This window comes from Phacochoerus africanus, chromosome 13 (assembly GCF_016906955.1).
Source record: "Phacochoerus africanus isolate WHEZ1 chromosome 13, ROS_Pafr_v1, whole genome shotgun sequence".
NCBI classification, from domain to species: domain Eukaryota; kingdom Metazoa; phylum Chordata; class Mammalia; order Artiodactyla; family Suidae; genus Phacochoerus; species Phacochoerus africanus.
In genome coordinates, this window is record NC_062556.1 from 69,841,118 (window position 1) to 69,861,434 (window position 20,317).

General features: G+C 41.2%; 2 protein-coding genes across 2 annotated transcripts in view; one reads left to right on the forward strand and one right to left on the reverse strand.

The window, feature by feature from the left end:
• Positions 1–3,050, forward strand: part of ITGBL1 (integrin subunit beta like 1) — a 202,585-nt gene extending 199,535 nt beyond the window's left edge. The window contains exons 10-11 of the mRNA XM_047756484.1: positions 834–947; positions 2,152–3,050. Of these exons, the coding sequence (XP_047612440.1) occupies positions 834–947; positions 2,152–2,243 (206 nt within the window). The 3' untranslated portion in view covers positions 2,244–3,050. The remainder of the gene's footprint in view (positions 1–833; positions 948–2,151) is intronic.
• Positions 3,051–5,740: 2,690 nt separating this feature from the next.
• FGF14 (fibroblast growth factor 14) overlaps positions 5,741–20,317 on the reverse strand; it is a 174,001-nt gene continuing 159,424 nt past the window's right edge. Inside the window, exons 4-5 of the mRNA XM_047756485.1 lie at positions 13,949–14,147; positions 5,741–9,551 (exon numbers count right to left, since the gene is read on the reverse strand). Of these exons, the coding sequence (XP_047612441.1) occupies positions 9,415–9,551; positions 13,949–14,147 (336 nt within the window). The 3' untranslated portion in view covers positions 5,741–9,414. The remainder of the gene's footprint in view (positions 9,552–13,948; positions 14,148–20,317) is intronic.

A 20,317-nucleotide genomic window follows, 5' to 3' on the forward strand; every position in this document is an offset into this window, starting at 1 on the left:
ATACATGTAAATAATTAATAAAATTATTTCTCAGCAAACCAAAGAGGAGGTTTGTAACTATTTACATTAACCAAATAATTGTTTACATCACGTAATTATTTACATTAATTAAATAATTACTTAGAAGAGAGGAAATGGGCAAAGTAACGGAAAAGGTGGTTGGACCTGGAGCCTCCTAAAAGATGAACCTTTTGGGGGGATTGGAGTTACCCTTGGTCACAGTAGCAAATCCTGAGACGATCTGATAAAGCGAATATACATGAATTATTATGTGTGTATTTTGAGCACTTTAAAGAGCTACCCAATATGCAGGCATGTCCCTCTTGTAAGAAAATCATGTAAACAAAAATCCAGAATTATAACCAAAAGAATTTAGTAGTTCTTTTCATTATTAAATGCATCCCCACTTGATAGAAGTTGCTTTTCGAGTCCTTACAAAAAAAAAAAAACAAACAAACAAAAACAAAAAAAAACCACACTGTTAAAGCATGACTCAATTCAAATAAAAAAATCTATTTTTGAACACCTTTTGGAAGGCCGTCTATTAACAGCAACCGCGTTTGGCTCTCATTGACATTTCAACCAGGCTGGGCCATGGAGCATTTGCTCAAGACTAATTGCAACTGTCTGGATCGGTAATGAAGCCTCTCCGGGATAACCTTTATGAATGACTGTAAGTAAGGCTCCCCTCTGAGCCACTGGCTATTCAACACAGTTTTCCCTTTGGAAGACAGGTGATTAGAAGTCTATTGTCGCTGCATTGACGATATTCTCTTCTGGACGGCAACCTTTAGTTACGTGGTGACAGCCAGTCATGCCCTTTGTGATTTCAGGTTCTTGTCACTGTGGAAAGTGCATTTGTTCTGCAGAAGAATGGTATATTTCAGGAGAATTCTGCGACTGCGATGACAGAGACTGCGACAAACATGATGGTCTCATTTGCACAGGTGCAGTATTGACCTACGCTAATTGCTCTATGTCACACTTGGCAATAAGAGAAATGACACCTGCTGCGTACCGCTGCAGATGCCTGGGCAGGAGAGCTGCCATGGAATCAAGGGCCAGTTCTTAATATGAAGTCAGTACAGAGGGAGAGTGGGCATTGGGGAATACGCACTGGCACGATCCCCCAGCACAGAATTCAAAAGAATGGATCTACTCTCTAGCACAGGAAAATCCACTCAATAACTATATGGGAAGAAAGAATGGATATATTTATACATATAACTGATTCACTTTGCTGCATCCCTGAAACTGATACAACATTGTCAGTCAACTACATTCCCATAAAAACTTTAAAAAATAATACTAAAATAAAGGGACCAAAACAAAATGCATGAAACCAAATTATACGACTGATGAGAAGCTTCTACAGAGTAGCCATCTCCCTCACCTTACACATAGGCAGTTATATATTGAAAAGAGAAAAGAATTCTCTTGACGGCCATCTTCCTTTGAGGCTGGTGTAGGGAATGGCATATTATCTTAAGCAAGACCCAATGACCCGGAGTTCAAAGGAGGCTGATGTGTTGGTTGTTTGCAGGGAGCGAGTTTGTGTGTGTTGCGGGTGTGAGCGGATGAAAAAGACTTCCCAGTGTAACAGCTACTGCTGTCCCAAGTTATTGAATCCTCCTCCTCGGTTATAAGATACATCTGCTTGAACAAGTTACGGAGGAAGAGAGACGTGTGTTTGTTCCTCTTGCTTCCAGTTCAGAGTAAGAGAGGAAGGTCTGTGTGTGTCATTAAGTAGACATTGACTGGCCATCCCCACTACACAAGGCTCTCCTAGCTGACTCCTCAGCTTGTCTCCTTCTATGTCAAGGGACTTTATGGTTTTTAGCATTTGTCCCCAAGTCAGACATAACCTGATCTCCACAGGAAAACAAGATTGGGACATGGAAGCCACCTGCATACAGGATGGTCACTATTAGATGCTACACAGATGATGGCATCAAGTAGATGCCATTGTGTGAAAAGTCAGATTTCCCATAGCTGGTTAATGAGATAATGATAGGATCTACGGAATAGAATTAGAAAATCTGTAGAGGATGAGAGAAATGGTTTTGAGTACGAACAACTAGGGGTTATAATAACGTATATTAACTTGATGTGTTTCGCTCGTGATAATGACTCTCGTGTATTTTATTGCAGGGAATGGAATCTGTAACTGTGGAAACTGCGAATGCTGGGATGGATGGAACGGAAATGCATGTGAAATCTGGCTCGGCACAGAATATCCTTAACAATTGCATGGCAGAGAACTGGATTCTTATTTTCTTAGACCATTAGAACATATCAATGCAGAGGAAATCATGTATAATCACCACTAGGACAGGTCAAACAGACTATTGTATGTTTTTCTATTTCTGAATGCCTGAAGGAAATCTTGGGTACCCATTAAAAATGAGTTTAGCAAATCATTTTGTAAATAACGCCAGAAAGAATATTTTTCTACCATCATTTACATCTATTATTCTCAACAGGGGCCACTTTGCCACCCAGAAAACCTTTGGCAATGTCTACAGACAATTTTGATTGCCACACTGGGTGGGGTGGGAGGAGGTGAGAGGGCGTGCTATGGGCATCTGATGGGTAGAGCCCAGAGATGCTGCAAACATCCTATGGTGCACAGGACAGCCCCTCACAACAAAGAATCATGTGACTTTAAATGTCAATAGCACCTTGAGCTGAGAAACACTGAATTACATGGTTGTTAGAAATGCACATTTCTGTATGAGAAAGACCATGTTAGAATCTAAGGAATTACCCTCACATAAATCCATTACTCATATTTTGTCAGGATTCCATATCCCTCAGCGTTTCATATGGAGACACGGGGTGTACAAACACACACGGCATATGAAGATGGGGCAGAAACTACATCACCAGTGCTTTGGGAAAAAAAAAAAAAAACCCAGTCATTTTAACCATTAAATCATTTGTCTAGTCCCACCTTAAACTCACACAAAAAAGGCTCTCAAGATGAAGGGAGATACTATGAAAAATGTACAATTCAACATTTTTAATAAATAGTGATGTTAAGTTGTTTATACTCTGTGTCAGTATATATTTATCTGCTGGTGATTAACCCCAAAATGAATTGCTCTTTAGGGAATATCTATTTTCTGTTTCTAGAACATTCTTAAAACTGGGCAGGAGTTACATGTACAAGAAATCTGATTTTTCCTGTTTAAATTCCTTCATGGTAGCTTGCCTTTTAAAAAGCCAATATGTAGTTAGATATATGGTGGGCCTGAAATACATACTCCCTTCCCTTAAAAGACTCATTCACATGAGAATACATTGCCTACTGGAAAGGCAGGGTCATGCAGGGTAGTCAAGAAGGATACTATGATAAAAAGTCTCAAAAGCTCAGAGGATTTTTTTTTTAAATCCAGAAATGGCTGCAATAGAAATTACAAGTATTCACTCAATAATAAGAACAAAATGTTTATTTTCTTAATGGTGAAATTCTGCTCTGTATGAAATTCACATTGAATTATGAAAATGTACAATAATTCAGACTTCCCTTACATATGTACAGTTAAGTCTACTTACACATATTAGTTTCGGCAACCTTTAATTATTTAGAGCTAATAAAAACCCCACTTTTTTTTTCTAAATGTGATTCATATTTTGTAAAATCCTAGAATAATGTAACAAAATCATTTCCATATTGTTTAAGATGAAAATTTTTACTTGGAAATTTTACTTGATGATGTAAATATTCTAGAGTTGTGGCTTGGACCTTTATAAGTCAGATCACCCAAAATAAGGAAAATATGCATCTGCTGAGTTACTTAAAAATTTAATATTTAAAATTATTTAAGAGAAACTTGAACTGACGTTGATTTTTATAGTATTAATAGCAATAGCGTTCTCATACTTTAAGAGAATTATAAAATTGTCATCTCGATCCTGAGATCAGGGAGTGCAACCATATGAACTGTATCTTTAAGTGTGTCAGTTGAGATATGAGTTTTTGTAAAATAAGGGAACTATTAGCAGTCAAGAAATAATGCAGGTTATAGTCTTTCCTCGTTTCTAAACATTTTGAGCCTCCGACAACTCTATGATCCTTGTTCAGGTGCAGTTTTGATGACTTATTTGATGATGCACAGACATTGGAATTCATTACCTTACTCGGCCTTCTTAATACAAATGACTTTCACCTTACCCTCTTGCAGAGCTCTGCTTTCTAGAAAGGACCAGACAGTAGATATTTTAGATTTTGTGGGCCACATACATTCTGTTGCAAATTCTTGTTTGTTTGTGCTTTATACTTTTAAGCTGAAAAATAAACATAAAAACCTCACTCTGAGCTCCTGGGCCATAAGAAACGGATTACCAGCAGGGTTTGGCTTGTTAGCTGAGAGTGCTTCACCAGCCTCTGCTGTCCCGGAAGTATCCCCTCGTTTCCGGTCTCATCGTGGAACCCTAGGTGTGTTGTATTTTTCCTATAATTCTCTGGATTACCCCTTTTAATTAACAACTACAACAGAAGTGTTGCTCTGTTTATAGTTGCATGTAAGAAAAAATGTCTTCAGCATTCAAGTTTTTTAAGAAAACGTTTATATATGGAGAAATGGCTGTACTGAGAAGTTCAAAAGATGATTTGTCCAAATTTTTTGACAAAGCTGAAACTATATTACCGCTCTATTCAAGGGTTCATTTAGCTATGAATTGTTGAAGCAAAACAATTATAGCATAAGTAGCATGTTACCTAAACTCTAATGAATATTTTTCTTTTAAAACAATTTTTTTTTTACTTCTTTCTGTCTGCTATAACAGTTCTTGTGTCTGTGTTAATGTGTGGTTTTTGTCTCTAGTAATGCAAGCATCAATAGATCTATTACAAAGTGATTTAATTTACATGTTTAAGTTGAAGAAAAAAATAAACATAGTTACATGTAAATACATAAATTCTACCCTTCTTAAATGTGACTCTGTACTTGGACTTTGATTTCTATTGCTAAGACAGAAACTCCCTCTTAAAAAAGACAGGACAAGAACAAACTTGTAATTGGTGGAGAGGAAATGTGCAAATTTCATTGACTTGTTCAAGTTGGTTGGACGTTTTGGTGGGAATAATGTCAACTGGAAAAGATGCAACAAGTTTGCAGGTAGTTTTGGCACCAAGCCACTTGCTTGGCAAACCACTGCTGAGGAATTCTTTCATAAAGGACTTTTCAATAAGAATCTACTAACATCCTAGGACCTAAAAGTAGAATCCTTGTATCCCATTGTCTCCCTGGACTCTAAGCTAATCTAGGTTCCTCAGCACATTGGAAAGAGTGGCCTCCATGATCTCAAGTGCAAACACAACGTGGGTGATTAGACCAAATGGCAGAGAAAGCCTGGAAAAACCAAAACCAAAACATAACTCCGCCTTTGTTTGTAGACTCACTATCAAACCTTGGAAACCCTACTCGGTATTCAGAATAGTCCACACACCCTGTGTGCCCCTTTCTAAGCTAAGAACACTATGCTATGAAATGTATTTTACTCTAAAATAGCACAAGTCACATTTGGGGATTGACATGCCTGGGTTTAGCTCAACAGTTTTCCTGGATATAGTCTTGTTCTGAATTAACACTGAAAATAATGTTAATTATTTTTGATTCCTTCTAAAATGGATTTCTTAGTCAATCTGGTATTTCCTTCAAGTGTTTTTGTGTTTTTTGTTTTGGTTTGGTTTTTTGGCCATGCCATGTGGAAGTTCCGGGGCCAGGGCTCAAACCTGCACCAGGGCAGTGGCAATGCCAAATCCTTAACCCATTGAGCCCCCAAAGGAACTCTCTGCTTCAAATGTTAATTCTCCCTCTAATATTAGGGAGAAAACTTTAAATGAAGTGATATGCGTCTAACTTAAAAAGCAAGAAGTTTTGTTTTGCTTTTTAAGAAAGAACCAACTCTGTTATTGGTCATCTTGAAAACATCTGTCTTAGCGTGCTAGGCATTCCTTAGGCAACTGGCCAGGTGTGATAAACTCTTCTTACTCTCCAAGAGGCAAACAATTAGAAGGACTGCAGCAGGAGTCTTGGGGGTTCATCCTAGAGCTCTTGAAGCCAGTCCCCATAACACTCAGGGCAAGCTAACATTTAGATCAAGAATCTCGAAATTCTCTAAGATTTGCAATGAAATGACACTTCGTTCCATTGTACTCTTTATATAGACTGGACCATTTGCATCTCTTCTATAATTTCCGTAAGTGAAGTTGTAGCAAAATATTTTAGAAGAAAAACTTATAAGAAAATAAATATGGTGTCGCTTGACATGTCCAAACAATTCACATTCCAGAGCATCGTTGAGGAATGGGTGACGCCATCAAATCGGTAGGAATAACCCTCCCACACCAGATAGGCATGCAAAAGGAATATGCTATCGGAGAGACACAATAAAACTGACATATGTACATGGAGGTACAGAACCCACGGTGGTCGCTAAATACAAATGGATTCCATCCGATTTACTGTACAGAACACCAACGATGACAGACAGCAGTTAGTAACAGCAAACTTAGTATTTGAGGGGGGGAAAATGTGGAGTCTCACCCGGAAAAATTGCAAGAGAGGTATCATCAAAGAGCTAAAATTTTCTTTGGTATGTAGAGGGGGGGATTGAATTTGCCAACTTATTTACAGGACAGTTCTCTGTATTTGTGATGCAATGCCATTTTGTTACATAAAGTTGTCTGATGTTTTTGAATATGCCTTCATATAAATATTTTATTCAATATGTTGTATTTATAAATACAACAACTGATATTAAACACAGAAATGGTACAATGCAGACAGACTCTTTGTATGTAGATTGAGTAATACACGCCAACAGGTCTTACTACACAGGTCCTATGACATGCAGTTCATCAGCGCTGCCCTCATTCCATGTGACAGGTCAGACCAGACACAGAGGGAATGATCTAACTAAATCACAAATAACAAGGACCCCTCAGCACTATGTCTAAACATATATTAGAAGAAAGCATTTTGACATCCATTCATAGGGATAAATGCCCTTATAGACAACTCATGTAGAAAACAAACAGAGCTACATGTTTACTGAAGTAGCCATCATTTACAAAAATAAATCTGGGAATTTTAACCGATAAACAAGCTTGCAGGAGAAAAAGAAACCAGCAAGTAGGGCTGATTCCCCAAAACATATAGGTAGGGGTGTGGGGTGTGTGTGTGTGTGTGTGTGTGTGTGTGTTGGGATAAGCGATGTCCAAGGCTGCCTAATTGGAATTTCAAGTTGTTATTCAGAGTTTGCCATAGATGACGGATTACATGTTTTCCCTAAACAATTGGTTAATGAAATCCATCTAACTTAGCCTGTTAAAAAATAATAGGCTTTAAAATGGTGAGAGGTCAAAAGAATCATTTTTGTTGGATTTGTCCTTTAGCATTGTCGACAGTAAATCTACTCAAATGTTATGCTAACTTTTTATTTATTAAAGTGGAATTCAATATGAAAATGAAATAAGCATAAACAGGTAAATGGATAGTAAATCTTTAATCAGCTAAGCAGGCCAAAATTTTTAAATGCTGGGCAAGGGCTGTCATGGAGACCTAGGAAAGCAGTGACAAAATAATTTCCCAGTAAATACAGTGCAGATGGGGGAAGATGGCGACCGGGTCATCCTTCCACGTGGAAACAGTAGCAAGAGGCCAGTACATTGATCCTACACAGAGTTTTCTATAAATGAGGTTCAGTTTGGTCTCCATGAACTCTTCTGAGGAGAAAACACTGAAAGGTATTGAGTATCCACAGAGTTAACACATAAATTTCCAAACAGTTTTGTACTGAACATTTTGAAACGCTATATCCAATCCTGAACATTTTGCATGGTTTCTTCACTGTGTAATCAACGAGTCATGGCCTTTCTTAGTCGTTGTCTTCCCTAAGCTCAGACTTCAGCAGCATTAAATTCAAAAGTGAAGAAAGCAAAATAAGACAGAAGGGGGGAAAAAAATCAGATGGACCGCACACCTGATGTTTGAATGTGGTGGTTTGCCTTTATTTGTATCTAGAATAATTCAACAGACTGCATTCTGAGATCATGGCAAGGCACCTCTAAGTCAGCCATCGGGCCACAGGGGCCCAAGAAGCTGGGTTAGAGGTATGGACTGGTGAAATACACAGTACCTGACTCAGCATGCTGAGCTAAAAAAAAGTAGTTTTTTCCTAATATGTCCAGTTTAAAAACTTGTCGTTAAACACCAAAAAATATTAAAGTCTAATTTATAACTAACGTTTGCATCGCTGCTGAGAAAAGAACACAACAGCCGCCTTGCCCATGCTCTGCTGAGTATGAGTGGAACACAGCCAAACCCGGGGATGGCATTAAGTTGGGTTCATTAAAAACGGGAAGGATATGATCTGAGATGGATTTAGGGAGCGCAATTCTTGTAGGTTGTAATTACTGATTTTTCTTTTTTTTTTCCCCTTTTTTCCAAATAATGAGGATTTCATAGATGAAAATGAACCTTAATCAGGCCTACAAGGCCTACAGAGTTCTTTGGACCCACTTTTCTCAAAAACCAGTGGGTCTTGCTCGCTGGGCAAGGCAAATGTTACCATTACCAGTAAGCTTGTGATATGTATAAAACACACACACACACACAAAGGAACGAGAGGCGGGTGCCAAACTCAGCTCACAGGTCACGTCCCATGACTGGGTTTGACCCCGTGTGTCGCCCCGGCCATGCCGGCCCCTGGGGCCCTGTATCTGCTACTGGATAGAGCGTATATGTGTGTTTAATCAATAGTGTGAGCCAGAGACAACCCTCGGAATCTTTCTAGATGCAATTTGGAATTCTAGGTTTGGAAGGCTTTCTGTTTCCCTGATCGCTCTCCGAACCAAGCCAACCGCGACAGGTAAGAGTTAGAGGAACACGATCCCTGCAAAAGGTCACAGACAGTGGAGCCAGCAGCCCTGTAAAAACGGGGAGAAGAGAAATCCATAATAGCACAGGTTTACAGCATCTAACTAGAAATTACTCAAGAGTATCTGGGTGCTACAAAATCGAACTTAAAACACATGGATTTCGCCGAAACAGGACTCAAAAAGGAATATGGGTAGCTGTCAGCAGGCAAGGTATCAAGTGTACTTGTGAAATATGTCATTCACATGAAGTGTCACAGTCACAGAAAAGATATTAAAAAGGCATTCCATATCTGGTAGGGCATTCCATGGTCTGAGTTGAGCTGGTTGTCCAGGTGTCTTCTTGTTGTGGGGGGGCGCGACGCGTTGAGATTTATCCACTCGCAACCAAGAAGTTCGGGGCAGCAGGGAGCAAGCCTGTGCTCACCTCCGGCTGCTCCTCCGCCGCGGGAGCAGCAATGTCTGGCAAGGAGAAATCACTCAACGGTGCTCGGGGCGAGAAAGTCACAACACCTGTGAGGATCTGGCTATGTCGTCTTACTTTTGTTGACTGGTTTGCCTCCATTCATGATCGCGGACGCGCTTGTGCTTTTACTCGGCGTCACCCCGGCCTTCGGGACCGTTTCTCCGACGTCATGCAAGGATGGTTCTCGGTACATGGCAACTGGGGGTGGGGGGGCGGGAAAGACAGGAGATGGAGATGTTACCGCGTTGGGTTCACGCACAGACCTCGGCTGTTTGCTCCGTCCTGGTTTCCCGGAAGTCAGGCAAACCCCCCCTGGGGAGGGAATTCCTGTTTTTAAAGCAGTTAAAACCCAACCCCCCAAACAGAAGGTGCTACCTCCTGTGCCTTCTCTGGTTTGTGTCTCCAGGATACGCACGTGGGTGCGCCTGGATTTTTGTCTGGAAGAGAAGGTTTAAATGGAAGATGCGGACACACAGACCCACCCACCCACAGGAAGTATTGAGAATGGCAGGCATTAACCCTTCTCCTTGTTCAGCAATAAATACACCAACTTCTCTTCCACCGCACACTGTCGGCGCTTGGACCCATTCTTCCTCATCTTTTCCACTCTAGTTATTTACTCCCCTAGGTCTTACATCATTTTTCTCTCAGGTGGCTCAAAAGCAACAAAGTTACACTGCTGTCGGCTTCAAAGCCAGACAGAGCAGTGACAAAGAACTGGCTTAAGTCAGGGCCTTCTGGAGATCTTGTTTAGATGTCTTCTCTCACAAGCAAGGAAACCCTTAAATAACTGAAGACAAGTGTGGAGCATTTTATATTTTTATGCCTCATTTTCAGATATAATAGTAAAAATCTGGAGTTGACGTCCTACAAGGCAGAAGTGCAGAATGGCTAGAGGGGAAGCGGGAACAACCTCCGAGGCAGCTCTGGGGAGTTGCTTGAGAAGTGTCTGGTGACTTCGTTAATCACAATAGTTCACATGGCTCTTAGAAAATGATTCCGGGGAACTCTGGGAAAGAACACTTCAGAATGACTGATGCTCGGAGAAAACTAGCTGAATTAAAATCCTCTGTCATCAGAAATACAACTGAATTCGAGCTGCCCACTTTGCTTTTTAGGCTATTGAAAGTGTTATCATATTTCATGAAGAGACCTTATGCTTGGTTAGGATGAACCACCATATGCATCCTCAGTGTTCAAGGTGGTCCGATTTTACCTTGTTCCTTTTTCTTTTTAGGGCTGCACCTGTGGCATAAGGAAGTTCCCAGGCTAAGGGCTGAATCGGAGCTACAGCTGCCAGCCTACAGCACAGCCACAGCAACGTGGGATCCAAGCTGTGTCTGCCACCTGCACCATAGCTCATGGCAATGCCAGATCCTTAACCCACTGAGCGAGGCCAGGGATCAAACCTACATCCTCATGGATACGAGTCAGATTTGTTTCTGCTGTGTGGAACTCCCAGATTTTACCTTTTGCACATGCATCACATGATTCTTCAGCAGCACACAGACTTTGAAGGGCATGTGTACATCAGATTTATTGGAAACAATTTGGCAAGGTAGTAAAAGAGATAAATCCATATTCTGGATGCACCTTCCAATCCCTCACTCTCACTACTCATTCCAATGGGAGACGACAGCATCAGAGCATTAACCTTGATTGTCTAAGCAGTGAAGTTGTGTAGGAAATATGAAGGCCCCAGAGCATCAATAATTAATGAAGAACCTAACTTGTCCTAACACTTTCAGTGCTATACTTTACATCCTGCATGGGTTTGAAAAGTTTGAAATTCATTTTCCTCTATCAATTACATTATGTGATAACCTCTGTCTTTATAATAATACCCCCCTTAATTGTCTTCAGAATACTTCTGTCTGCATTATTTGCAAATACTGTTTCTCTCTTCTTCATATATACATAAATATGCTACAAACACATACACACACAACCGTTCCGTGTGTGATTAAAATGCAGAGTGGTGGAGTTCCTGTTGTGGCGCAGTGGTTAACGAATCCGACTAAGAACCATGAGGTTGCGGGTTCGGTCCCTGCCCTTGCTCAGTGGGTTAACGATCCGGCGTTGCCGTGAGCTGTGGTGTAGGTTGCAGACGCGGCTCGGATCCCGCGTTGCTGTGGCTCTGGCATAGGCCGGTGGCTACAGCTCTGATTCAACCCCTAGCCTGGGAATCTCCATATGCTGCGGGAGCGGCCCAAGAAATAGCAACTACAACAGACAAAAAGACAAAAGACAAAAAAAAAATAGAGTGGTACTATTACAGCACATCTTTAGGATCTCAGATGTTTCCTGCAAGATATACCACCTAGCTGATTTCCAGATTTTGCCTCAGTTAGGAGACGTAAAGGCCCTTTTGGTTCTTATTACATTTACGCAGTTAAGAGTTCAGGTTTCGGAAATGTAGTTAATTCTTAACTGTCCATACGCTTGTAAAATTAATGTGAAGAGAGAAAGCAAATGGTGATAAACCCAGATTTTTATAGATGGACTTAGTTTTTAAAATTTTCACTTGCAGGAGTTCCTGTTGTGGCTCAGTGGTTAATGAACCTACTAGTATCCATGAGGACACGGGTTCAATCCCTGGCCTCGCTCAATGGGTTAAGGATACAGCATTGCCGTGAGCTATGGTGTAGGTTGCCGATGTGGCTCGAATCCCATGTTGCTATGGCTGTGGTGTAGGCCGGCAGCGGTAGCTTTGATTTGACCCCTAGCCTTGGACTCTCCATGTGCTTTGGGTGTGGCCCTAAAAAAAAAAAAAAAAAAATTTTTTTTTTCCACTTGCATTTGAACATTGGTGGGTCTGCTGGTCTCAAAAAATCACTTAAAACAGTAAAGTCAAATCATAGATATGTCACTTGGGAAGAACAGAGAAACTCCAATTTCCAACTTTTACTCTCATTTGCCTTATGCTCTATCATATAATGAGAATAATTCACTCATATTTCAGATTCGGGCACAATTTTTCCTTTCCTAGATGAGCCCTGATGGTTAACTGTTTAGGTTTCAATGACGTGTTCTAGAGGAAAATTTCGTTAAGAGTAGAAAAAAGTCAATATCACTGAAATTGTAAACATTGTATTAACCAACAAGAGTGGTTTCCCAAACTTAGGCAGACTAAAAGCTGAATTATGTATCCGCAGATAATTAATAATTAACTCGCAATATTTCAAATTATCTTATTCCTACATAGCAAACACAGATTTTAAAACCAATATGCATTTTCTCTTCATGGTTAAGGCTCTCCTGCAGGAATAAGAAAAAGAAATATCAAACTATCTAAGATAGCTTCAAATGTCTAGTTATTGTAGGTCTTATTTTCTGCAAAAGGTAAACATAAGTACTTGAATAGAAAATACTTTTGAAAAACCTCAATATGAATTTCACTTGGTAGTTCTCAAACAAATGTTATATATCAAATGACACTTTCAATAGAATCCTTAATGAGAAATGTGCAGATGTTTCTAATGAACAAAATTAACAAAATTTTGTAGCATATCATCTTTGGAAAGCAAATGTGAAGGTTTCACTGTTGACAGGTGAATGCAAAAGAAGATCAAGCCACATTTGAATTTACTCAGCAATTGCTCAGTTTTGAAGGGAGGTATTTAATATTAACAAGTTCTTTATTTATTTTTTATTTTTTTTATTTTTTGTCTTTTTGCCTTTTCCAGGGCCACTCCCACGGCATATGGAGGTTCCCAGGCTAGGGGTCGAATCGGAGCTATAGCCGCCGGCCTACGCCACAGCCACAGCAACTTGGGATCCGAGCCGCGTCTGTGACCTACACCACAGCTCACGGCAACAGCGGATCCTTAACCCGCTGAGCAAGGCCAGGGATCAAACCGGCAACCTCATGGTTCCTAGTCAGATTCGTTAACTACTGAGCCACGGCGGGAACTCCAACAAGTTCTTTAAAGGCCAAGTTATTTACAAGTTCTTTAAAGGCCACGTCATTTCCTGGGATTATACCAAATCATAAGGATGTGGTTACTTTCAGCCAGATAATAACAAAATGGGCAAATACTCAAAAATTCCATAGCACTCAAAATAGAGTTTTTCTAATACACCTCCTGTCACAATCACAGATTTATAATGTCATTACAGACTAAAAATTTTAATTAATTGATTTAAAGTATTTAAGGACTAGAAAGATTGGGGCAATGAGGATTTGAGACAATAGAAGTGAGTTGAGAGGGCATTTTTAAATAATGAAAAACGTGTATGTGTACATATATATATATATATAATGTACACACATATACATATATATAGTAAAGAATACAAATCTTTTTTTTTTTTTTTGGCCTTGCCCATAGCATGTGGAAATTCCCGGGCCAAGGATGGAAATTATCACAGCAGTGACAAAGCTAGATCCTTAACCCGCAAGGCCACCAGGGAACTCAGAGTGTATAAATCCTAACTGCATAACTTCGGGAGACATCTGTGGAATCACCACCCAGATTGGGATCAAGAACATCTCCAGCATTCCAGGAGGGTTCCTCGTGGCCACAGGAGAGCCATCGATGTGAAAGATAAATGTGCAATAAATCTGAGAAGCGTAATGCACACCCGACACTCACCTTCCAATGGCTTGGGTAGAAAATGAGCTGCTGGTTTGGTTTTCTTTACTCTGTTTCCTTTCATAACTTGACCTTCCTTATTCAATCCCAAAAACCAGGCTCTACCAGATTCCTGTTGTCTGTATAGCATAGATGAGTAGATTACGTAATAGTTTTCAAAAACAGATTCTTTAAACTTGCATTCGGGGGTAAAAAGTTCCTGTTGAGAGAAAAGGAAGAAATGAAAGTTAGAGGAAGGAATGGGAGCTTCCCTGTGTTTCCTTTTGCTCTTCCAGAATTCCTCCCCTCCCCCATGATGGCCAGTGAGTCAGTCCTTGGGCCAGTGGCGATGTCCAGATGTATGTATCTTTCCCTGCAGGCACGAATAGACCATACAATGTCATCAACGTACAGTGAACAGAGAGGAAGCTGCTACTTGAGGGGAAAAAAAAAAAAAATATGTATATATATATATAGGCAAAAGTCTGGGTATCGTTTAATTAGAAAATTGAAGACCAGAGCAACCCCAAAATAGTTTCACTTGAACAGAATACAGTTCAACCAGAGTGCAACCAGAAACAGCAAGAGCGGGTAGCATCCCATAGCCACAATACACCAAACAAAAATAAAATATATATCGAAGGCATTGCTGACCTATTTTCAATATTTATAGGGATCATGTCACGATACACTAAGCGTTGCCAGATGTTCACGGGCTCACTGATAACGCAAGGTGATACGTTTTACCAACAAAGAGGCAAACTGACATCTCAAACTAAAACCCTGACAATCAGCTGGCACACAAACTAGCCCCTGGAGCTGAGGCCGGGTGTCATGTAAGCTGGTCACAGTGACGGGAGCTGAAAGTAATGACCTGACCTCACGGTCTGAGCCCCCATGGAACTCCTGAAAAGACGCACTGACAGAAGCCCTCACTAAAATACACCCAGCGTTTTTGGAAAGAGTCTAATGAGTTACATGCCACGACTTGCAACGCTGTGATCTATTTCGATTGATGAATGACGCAAAGCTTGCGACTTTATGATTATCATTAATAACACCAGTGTTCAGAAGTGAGTTTCCTATGCTTCTAAAATTTAACCCACAAAGGCCTTTCTGAGAGACCTCTGTTTAAAGTAATTTAAAAATTCAAGCTTCCTAGCTACAGACCATGGAAGTCACTAGCTTTTGTGGCTACTTTCAATAAGATCTGCACTGTGTGCTCCCATATTTATGAAATACACAGCGAAACAGAGCTTTATGGTCATTGATCTTTTTAAAAATATCGCATACTTAACATTTATTTGTATCTTAATAGGTTTTTATGACTGCAAAAAATAGTAACTTTTGTTTTTCTTTTTAAAAAGTTATTTTGTATGCATATCTTGAAAAACACACCCTTTAGGGGCGACAAAAATAAAACCTTTAAGAGTTCAAGTTCTGCTAATCCTAATGAAGAATGTGACATCATTGCCTGTAGAAATATTCTTTCAGTATTTCCCATGAAAGTTAAGTATCAAATGGTGTCTCTTGCGGGATACAATTTATTCACAGTGCACCCCACTTTTTTTTGTCTTTTTGTCCCTTTTAGGGCCGCACCCCCGGCATATGGAGGTTCCCAGGCTAGGGATTGAATCAGAGCTGTAGCCGCTGGCCTACACCAGAGCCACAGCAACTCGGGATCTGAGCCGTGTCTGTGACCTACACCACAGCTCATGGCAACATGGGATCCTTAACCCACTGAGCAAGGCCAGGGATCAAACCCATGTCCTCATGGATGCTAGTCGGGTTTGTTAATCGCTGAGCCACGACGGCAACGCCCCCCGCAACGTTAATTCACTGCAAGCTAATAGTTTTCCAAGGGGAAGAGATTTGTCAATGGCAGGTACTTTTCAAGACAAAGTTGACAGTTCCAGTGATTAATTTGATGAGATTAAAACAGCCAAAAGACAGGGTCAGCCCCTCCCAGAGGAATTTAAGTAAACCTTCATTTCTTTGAGATGAGACGAACTCAGGTTTGAAGACGTTACCATCCAAATGCATGTTCTGGTTTTCCATGAAGCTCTAGTTCTCCAAACATCCTCCCATGAGTTCTCTGGCTAATAAGTGATGGTCTCAGTGACTCAACTCTAGGCCATGCCTCAGAGGAAAGAGCTAGTGTTCACACGTTTGTGCCGAGGAAAACACAACGGAATGCTGTGAATCTGGCTTTTCCCCAAAAGACTCCTACACAGAACAGAGTGGCTGAACACGCACCTTTGAGGACAAACAGATCAGACTTTGGTGTGTCATTTGCCTTTTGAATGAGACAGGCCAAGGCATCCAAGCATATCACCTACTCGTGACAACCTGTCTCAGAACCAGCTGGGAGTGGGTTTGGTAAAAGCTGACCCAGTAGGTCACTCGGGGGCAGAGGAGCTGGCACCTGCCCGCGAAGATATCAGGTCTCTGCCCAGAGCCTTGCCTTATTAAGAGGCTCACTAAAGATGGACCTTAATCTCGAGACTCAGGTCGGTCTGAGTCTCCAGCTTTGGGCAGTGCAGGTCCAGAGGCCGGTCAACCCTTCTGTATGTTCAGCCCCCCCCCCCCCGACTGCCATAGTGGAGGCAAGGTGGAGGGCACTGTTGCCATTAGCAAACTGGAAGTGTATAGTTTCTGCCCCAAATTGGCTACGCTGACGACAAAAGAGAATGGAGACCCTTGCTATGGAAGAAGTTGTTTATTCTGAGTATACCTCAGTATACCTCTGACACTGAGAGAAGACAAAATGTTTACATCTTCGGAAACTAGGGAAGTCAATAACACAGTCCCTTCCTGGGAACTGTGCCGGCGGCATCACGGGGAGGTGATGCTGTCGTCTAGAGTGAGCGCCGTGGCCTTCAGTTGACCGCGATGGTCGGTGCATTTTCAGCCTCCTTTATTCTCCGTTAAACAGTTACTGTGTAGACGCCGACTCACGTGCACACGCACTCCATTCAAAGCTACTGTTATCTAATGCTTTTTGCTAGACTTCCTAGACTTTTCGAGAACATGATCAGCTCGTTAAATATTGGAGTTGAAAGTAATTCCACCCTCCCCAGGAGAACTGATAGAATCATGGAAGCTGAGATCAGTTACTACTTATTGGCTGGCATAAGGGATATATATACCTTCAATCTGCAAATACGAGGCAAAGAGGTAGCGTATATGAACACCATCTGTGTAACCAGACCTCGTGGGTTCAACTCTGACCAACTGTGTGTCCTTGGGAAAATTACCTAATAGCTGGGCTTCATTTTCCTCATCTCTAATATGGGTACAAAAATCACAGGATCAGATTTTGGGCGCTGGGAGAATTGAGTGACTTAACACGTTACATATTTTGAAGAGGATCTGGCATACAGCAAGCCAATAAACTCAGTGTTGATTCAAAAATATTTCCCATTATCTATAGTTAAAATTAATCCTGTATCAGTTATTTCAGGTCTATCAACAGTTCAGCAAACCCAAATGTAGCTACATGCTTAGTCAAGGAGAACAATTTTCTATGAAACATTGGGCTCAGCATCAGAGGTATCAACATGAACATATACAAAATGAACATGATTCTTCCTGGAAGAATATTATTAACATCCTTGTGCTTAATAATGATCAGATCATGCAATATTTGCTGTGGTAAAACTTACCTTCCAAATACTAAGGGGCCTATAGGTGGTGTAAACGGTATCGGGAAGGACGAAATGGGCAATGCCCTGGGACGTTTGGGAAGCTCTGATGAGGTGCAGAGTGATGTGGCAGCCTGGGGAAATGTGATAGAGGAGCTTAGACACTGATGAATAGGTTAGCTTCTTACAAACAGGAAGCAGACAGGCAGCTTCTTAAATAAGCAAGGGAATAATGACAGAGTCCGATTAGTGTTTTATATTGTCGTCCAAGGGAAGGATGGTTGAGAAATTAGTAACACGTACATTCTGATGTGTCAAGGCCTGATCTCTTGCAAAATGGACTTGAAGATTGTTTGCAGGACATGAGTCGTTGTGTATTCATGCTAGTACTTAGTATTAATGTAATAATCAAGGATACACAAAGTAAGGAGAAAAAGACACCAGAATTAGGACACATTATTAACTTGAGTTCTGAACGTCCCTGGTAGCCAAGACAAAAAGAGATAGGCTATATGGTCTAAAAATTATTGAAGAAAGAAAAATCTTGGCACTAACTTCTAAAAAGTATTTCCTTGCAAGGAGAAATGGCATTGATCAAATAAACAACACATAATACAGAACCAAAGCAAAAATGTTCTTGAGAGGAACTGCGCAATGAATAGAGTCATGGTTTTGTGTTTGAATCCTACAACACGCTTTAGAGGGATAGATGGAGGGAATAGTCTCATAGGTGGGATTTAAAATAACTGTAATGGATGAGATCCCCAGGGATCATGTGCACAGCCGAGGCCACAACCCAAATGCCTATACTGACCGGGCAGTTACAAGAGTGAGGCTGGCATAACCAGAGCACCTGGCATGGATGGCCAGGCTCTCTGTACACGCCCTGCTGGACCAGTGCCTGCTCCACACACACCCTCCTGACATGACTAGTTGTCCTCGTCCGGCGGGTGATTGCTCTAATCTCTAGATCAGAACATCTCTACCATGAGAGCTTATCAAAGGGGCGCCAAGGGCATGCCCCTCTGCTAGTTTCCCTGGTAAGCGATGAGTCAAGCTGACATCAACTCTCTAAAACTGGTAACATCTCCCTCCCCCCTGCAGGGGTCTGGGGGGATGACAAAGACCCGCCTGCTGTCTACACACAGTGGCGTGTTGCTCCAGGAGCTTGCTTAGGACATGTAAGCTCCCCCAGCCATCCAACCACTGATGGCTCTGTCGCTGACTCCGGGCTCTTTCTTGGGTCTTGAAGCTGAGCAGGGACAGGGCTTGCAGGCCTTCAGGGTGCAGCCCAACATAGCCCCAAATGAGGCTAAATGCCCCTTGCCCTTACTCAGGCTCAGAGTTGAGGTGATGGAAGAATGGAAGAAAAGATGTGAGAATAAAAACCTTAGATCTTCGGTGGGTTTTTTCAAAGGAAGTAAACAATCCAGGTTTCTGGATAAAAAATCTCCTTTTTATGGTGGCATCTATTTCTTTGCTCTTGTTTTTGTCTTTCAATGCAGCACTGACGGAGGATCTGAGATGGACCTATGGACCAGTTTGAGACCTCCAGCGCGGAGTGGCAAGAAGCATCCTCAAGAAAGAAGGAACCCCAGGGGGCTTATCAACACAGCCTTAATCTAACTGATGGTTTTTATACATTTGAGTAAATACCATGATTGTGCGTGCCAGTGAAACATTCTAAAACTGGCAGTGATAATATGGGAATACTTATTTAAATTTAAGCTCAAATAAAAACTCTTCGAAACTGCCAAACTAAAGGAGACAGGGACTTCGATGTGTCTTTTTCTCCTCTTGCCTGCCCCTATATTTAGAGCCACCAACACCCCCACGACAAAATCAACGGCGGTTGAGTTCTAGCAGAAGTTTAAATATTAATTTGTACCTTTGCCAACTAAATCAGCAGATCATAGAATAGAAAAACACAACAATTAAACAGAAATTTCATATCTCCTTTTATGTTGTGGTTGTTTTGAAATGAAAGCACCATCTGTGGTGCACTTATTATCTTAACAGGAGCAGCAGAATCCCTCTTCTGAGGGAAGTGTCTTTGTCTAGGAAAACACCCTGATGGCCCATTTGCATGCATCGAGCTAGGCTTGGGGGTGCAGAATGAGAGTGGGCAGGATGGAGAGAAAAGAGGTCCCGTGTTCCATGATTCGTAGCCAATAAATAAGCCATAAACCCAGATAATTTAGCATAATCATAACTTAATAACAGTGACCTAGAGAATGTAACCCAGCGGTCGGCAAACTACGGTGGTCTGTAGTTCGCCAGATGAATTGGTTGAGAGGTGAGCTGTTGTGGCTGTATGGCCCGCAAGGGCTGCGATAGTTACTATATGGTCCTTTGCTAAAAAAATTTTGCTAACCCTGATCTAAAGGACATTCTGAGGACTTTCCAACCTAAGGAATTGGGGGAAGGGTTGTTAATCTAGTTTCAATCCTTCCCCAATTAAATTTGGATTGCTCTTATCTTCATGTATACAAATGCATGCGATTTGAGTCAGAATTTTCATCAAGAGTTTCATCCCTGGAAAAGCCTTTAAGGTGTTATGAGCCTGGGCTTCCTGGAAGAGTACGTAAATTGATAGTCCACAAATTTCATCTAGTTACTGCACTTCCTTTGTTGTTTCTATGGCTACACAAAAATTATGTTTGCTTAATATCTACAAGTTTGCCCAGCACCAGCACCACCCCTGTTTTGAGGGGGAAACATAAAAAGAGGCATTCTGGACAAATTT